Source organism: Acinonyx jubatus, chromosome A3, assembly GCF_027475565.1.
Source record: "Acinonyx jubatus isolate Ajub_Pintada_27869175 chromosome A3, VMU_Ajub_asm_v1.0, whole genome shotgun sequence".
NCBI classification, from domain to species: Eukaryota; Metazoa; Chordata; class Mammalia; order Carnivora; family Felidae; genus Acinonyx; species Acinonyx jubatus.
The window spans coordinates 108,103,100-108,109,108 of NC_069388.1; the positions used below are offsets into that span (position 1 = coordinate 108,103,100).

The 6,009-nt window shown below is 40.7% G+C and overlaps 1 protein-coding gene across 2 annotated transcripts in view; it reads right to left on the reverse strand.

The window, feature by feature from the left end:
* NDUFAF7 (NADH:ubiquinone oxidoreductase complex assembly factor 7) overlaps positions 1 to 6,009 on the reverse strand; it is a 28,396-nt gene that overhangs the window by 22,220 nt on the left and 167 nt on the right. The window contains exon 2 of one of the 2 annotated variants that reach the window (XM_015076729.3): positions 5,579 to 5,739. The exons of the other annotated variant lie outside the window; for it this stretch is intronic. Coding sequence (XP_014932215.1) covers positions 5,579 to 5,739 — 161 coding nt within the window. The remainder of the gene's footprint in view (positions 1 to 5,578; positions 5,740 to 6,009) is intronic. 2 annotated transcript variants of the gene reach the window in all.

Sequence of the window (6,009 nt, forward strand, 5' to 3'; positions counted from 1 at the left end):
TAGAATATACATTCTTCTCCAGTGTACATGGAATGTTCTCCAGAATAGACCATATACTGGGACACAAATCAGCCCTAAGTAAGTACAAAAAGATCAAGATCATACCGTGCATATTTTCAGACCACAATGCTATGAAACTCAAAATCAACCACAAGAAAAAATTTGGAAAGGTAACAAATACTTGGAGACTGAAGAACATCCTACTAAAGAATGAATGGGCTAACTAAGCAGTTAAAGAGGAAATTAAAAAGTATATGGAAGTCAATGAAAATGATAGCACCACAACCCAAAACCTCTGGGATGCAGCAAAGGCGGTCATAAGAGGAAAGTATATAGCAATCCAGGCCTTCCTAAAGAAGGAAAAAAGATCTCAGATACACAACCTAATCTTACACCTTAATGAGCTGGAAAAAGAACAGCAAATAAAACCCCAAACCAGCAGAAGACAAGAAATAATAAAAATTAGAGCCGAAATTAATGCTATCGAAACCAAAAAGACAGTAGGACAGATCAATGAAACTAGAATTAACAAAATTTGATTAACAAATTTCTTGGAAAGAATTAACAAAATTGATAAACCACTAGCCAGTCTGATCAAGAAGAAAAAGGACCCAAATAAATAAAATCAAGAATGAAAAGGAGAGATCACAATCAACACAACAGAAATAAAAACAATAATAAGAGAATATTATGAGCAATTATATGCCAATCAAATGGGTAATCTGGAAGAAATGGACAAATTCCTAGAAACATATACACTACCAAAACTGAAACAGGAAGAAATAGATTTGAACAGACCCTTAACCAGTAAGGAAATCGAATTAGTAATCAAAAATCTGTCAAAAAACAAGAGTCCAGGGCCAGATGACTTTCCAGGGGAATTCTACCAAACATTTAAGGAAGAGTTAACACCTATTCTCTTGAAGCTTTTCCAAAAAATAGAAATGGAAGGAAAACTTCCCAACTCTTCCTATGATGCCAGCATTACCTTGATTCCAAAACCAGAAAGAGACCCCACTAAAAAGGAGAACTATAGACCAATTTCCCTGATGAATATGGATGCAAAAATCCTCAACAAGATATTAGCCAACCGGATCCAACAATACGTTAAAAAAATTATTCACTACAACCAAGTGGGATTTATACCTGGGATGCAGAGCTGGTTTAATATCCACAAAACAACATGATTCATCACATCAATAAAAGAAAGGATAAGAACCATATGATCCTCTCAATAGATGCAGAGAAAGCATTTGACAAAACACAGCATCTTTTCTTGATAAAAACCATCAAGAAAGTAGGGATGGAAGGATCATACCTCAAGATCATAAAAGCCATATATGAACGACCCAATGCTAATATCATCCTCAAAATGGGGAAAAACTGAGAGCTTTCCCCCCAAGCTCAGGAACAAAACAGGGATATCCACTCTCACCAGTGTTGTTCAACATAGTATTGGAAGTCTTAGCCTCTGCAATCAGACAACACAAAGAAATAAAAGGCATTCAGATCAGCCAGGAAGAGGTCAAACTTTCGCTCTTCGCAGATGGCATGATAGTCTATATGGAAAACCCAAAAGATTCCACCAGAAAACTGCTAGAACTGATTCATGAATTCAGCAAAGTTGCAGGATATAAAATCAATGCACAGAAATCGGTTGCATTCCTATACACCAACAATGAAGCGACAGAAAATCAAGGAATCAATCCCATTTACAGTTGCACAAAAAAACCACAAAATACCTAGGAATAAATCTCACCAAAGAGGTGAAAACTATAGAAAGCTTATGAAACAAATTGAAGAAGACACAAAGAAATGTAAAGATTCCATGCTCCTGGATAGGAAGAACAAATATTGTTAAAATGTCGATACTATGCAAAGCAATCTACATATTCAATGCAATCCCTATCAAAACAACACCAGCATTCTTCACAGAGCTAGGGCAAACAATCCTAAAATTTGTATGGAACCAGAAAAGACCCCGAATAGCCAAAGCAATCTTGAAAAAGAAAACCAAAGCAGGAAGCATCACAATCCCAGACTTCAAGCTATACTACAAAACTGTAATCATCAAGACAGTATGGTACTGGCACAAGAACAGACACTCAGTTGAATGGAACAGAATACAGAACCCATACATGGACCCACAAACGTATGGGTAACTAATCTTTGACAAAGCAGGAAAGAATATCCAATGGAATAAAGACAGTCTCTTCAGCAAGTGGTGCTGGGAAAACCGGACGGCGACATGCAGAAGAATGAACATGGACCACTTTCTTACACCATACACAAAAATAAACTCAAAGTGGATGAAAGACCTCAATGTAAGACAGGAAGCCATCAAGATCCTCGAGGAGAAAGCAGGCAAAAACCTCTTTGATCTTGCCCACAGCAACTTCTTACTCAACACGTCTCCAGAGGCAAGGGAAACAAAAGCAAAAATGAACTACTGGGACCTCATCAAAATAAAAGGCTTCTGCACAGCAAAGGAAACAATCAGCAAAACTGAAAGGCAACCGACAGAATGGGAGAAGATATTTGCAAATGACATATCAGATAAAGGGTTAGTATTGAAAATCTACAAAGTTTTCTACAATCAAACTCAACACCCAAGAAACAAATAAGCCAGTGAAGAAATGGGCAAAAGACATGAAAAGACGCTTCTCCAAGGAAGACATCCAGATGGCCAACCGACACATGAAAAAATGCTCAATATCACTCATCATCAGGGAAATACAAATCAAAACCACAATGAGATACCACCTTACACCTGTCAGAATGGCTAACATTAACAACTCAGGCAACAACAGATGTTGGCGAGGATGTGGATAAAGAGGATCTCTTTTGCATTGTTGGCGGCAATGCAAGCTGGTGCAGCCACTCTGGAAAACAGTATGGAGGTTCCTCAAAAAACTAAAAATAGAACTACCCACGACCCAGCAATTGCACTCCTAGGCATTTATCCACAGGATACAGGTGTGCTGTTTCAAAGGGACACATGCAACCTCATGTTTATAGCAGCACTATCACAATAGCCAAAGTACGGAAAGAGCCCAAATGTCCATCAAAGGATGAATGGATAAAGAAGATGTGGTAAAAAAAAAAAAAAAAAAAGAAAAAAGAAAAAAAAAGATGTGGTATATGTATTCAATGTAGTATTAGCAAGCAATAAATGAAATCTTGCCATTTACAACTACGTGGATGGAACTGGAGGGTACTATGCTAAGTGAAATTAGTCAGAGAAAGACAAAAATCATAGGACCTCACTCACATGAGGACTTTAAGAGACAAAACAGATGAACATAAGGGAAGGGAAACAAAAATAATTTAAAATAGGGAGGGGTACAAAACAGAAGAGACTCATAAATATGGAGAACAAACTGAGGGTTGCTGGAGGGGTTGTGGGAGGGGGGATGGGCTAAATGGGTAAGGAGCACTAAGGAATCTACTGAAATCATTGTTTCACTATATGCTAACTAGTTTAGATGTAAATTTTAAAAAACAAAAGATTAAATTAAAAAAAAAGAAAGTAAATCCTAAGAGTTCTCATTACAAGAAAAAAATTTTTCTCCCTTTTTGTTTCCTTTCTTCTTAATGTATCTACATAAGGTGGATATTAACTGAATTCACTGTGGTAATGTCACAACATGTGCACATCAAGCCATCATGCTGTACCCCTTAAGCTTATACAGTGACGTACATCAATTATTTCTCAGTAAAAATGGGGGAAAAAAAGAAGCTAATGCAAATGGTGTAATTTTTATTCCCATCCAAGGTCACAGCCCCGTTTCTATTCAAGGATCCCTAGGTTAAGAAACTCTACTTTCAAATGGTAGCTACGTTTGTGGTGAGCATAGTATAAGGTACAGTCATCGAAATCACCATGTTGTACATCTGAAACTACTGTGACATTGTATCAACTATGCTCCAATTAAAAAAAAAGGTTTAACAAATTTTAAATAAAAATTAAGGCTGATTTAAAAAAAAAAAAGCCTCTACTCTAAATTCAAAGAGTTTCCTCAAGGCTTAATCCGGGGTAACCTTCAGTTCTCTAAATATATTCTTTCAGATTCCTTGGATTTTAACACCATCCATACGCTGGTGAACAAATTAATATATGCATATCCAATCTTTCTCAAGAACTCTAGACCCTTACAGCCAGCTGCTCACTTGCTGTCTCCGCCTGGATGTCATCACCAACGTGCATCAAATGCATCTCCTAATGTTCTCCCCTTGCACTAACACAAAAGTCTAAATTCCAGGAAAGCCTTGAATGAACTGGCTCCTCCCTCAAACTCATCTACTTTCCTCACCATTACCTGCCACACCCAGTCACCACCCACCAGCCATACTGGTGCCTTTTTTTTCTCTGTGAATGCCAAGACATTTGCCAGCTCTAAAACTTTGTACCTCCCCTTCCTCCATCGGGGACTCACTCCCAGTTCTTTGCCAGGCTGGCCCATCTCAACCATCTAGCCTTTCCTGGCCACCTACCTACCAAGGGAACTTTTACAACCCCTACTCCCACTGCACCACTTATTTTCAACCCCACCAACCCGTTGAGGTTTTTTTTTTTTCTTCTTTTCCTTGCCTTCAGAAGCACTTGCAACAATTTATAATTATCTTGTTTCCTTATTTATAGATCATTTCCTCACTAGAACATAAGTGCCATGTTCCACTGTCCACTGCAGTATTCCCAGTGCCTCAGATAGTGCCTGGCCCTTTTGGAGCCTGAATCAATGATGAATGAACCCTCACTCTAACACACAGATGTTTGTTCTAAAGTTTCTCCCTATGTGAACTGTTGGTATGTGGTAGCACTGAGTACAGGTATGAAAGGATCCCTGCCTTCACCACATCCAACAGCAATAGGCCAAACAAACCCCAGAAGTCCAGATTTCATATTTCGACCCATCAACAGGTAATACATTCTAAACCAAAAGGACCCCAGCTTTCACCAAGTGGCTTTGTTGAGCAGAGAAGGAAATCCAGGACAGAGAGCAGGGGCAGTGCTTAATCCTTGAAGCGTAAAGACCTAGACCTTCCATTCCCAAAAAGGAAACCCAGAATATGCTTCCAATGCCTGCTAATGCCATCCCAACACAGACAAAGCTCCAGGACTAAATTCATAATTCCAGATGCCTATTGTAGATTTCCACTTAAGTCCTGTCTGCACTTCAGGTTCATATATTGGATTGAATTCTGTACTTTCCCTCCCTCTTAAAGAGGCTACTGCTCTTTCTCCTTCTACATTCCCTTCTCCCAGAGAAATGATACCACCAGCTACCATCAATCAGCCCAGGTAGGAAAGACATCCTCATTTCCTAAATTCAGTGGGTTACACTGCCTCCTGAACAGCTTTGATTTCGTTCTCTCTTCTTTATGGCACTGCCACTGACTTGATCCATCCCTAACCACCTGACACTAATTCTCCATCTCCAGGTCTGTGGGAGTGGCTCTTCCCCTGCAGAAGGCACCACCGCTGCCTGGACTTGGGGCTTCCCTGTGCACACCCCTCCTGGCTCACACCTCAAGGCCGCTAGAGCAGGGCCTGGTCCTCGGGCTCCCCGACTGGTACCTTGGCGGGGTTGGTCAAGACCTCCTTCATGTACTCAGCCACAGTGATGGGGCCAGTTGCTTTGATTTTGTACACAAGATGCCGCAGCATTGGTGTCACCTGGTTTTCTGCCGGCTCTCTCCCGGAACTGAAGTATTTCCCTCTCCAAAACCAGGGAATGACTGCGAAAAACAGTTAAACGGGACCATGAAAAAATCTTAGTTTCTTTGCAAGTGCAAGCAGCCTGAGTGCTTCCGAAGCAGCTGCGTTAACTCTTAACCTCGCACGAAGCAAGCCCACCAGGCGCCAGCAGGAACGCACAGTGCCCGCGACCAGCCATTTGGGGTCTGAGGCTGGACTCGTCTGCACCTCAAAACCCCCAAGAGGCGTCCTGCACCCCAGGAGCGCCCAATTGAGGAAGGCACCCCAGACAGTCTCTACCGCAACCGGGG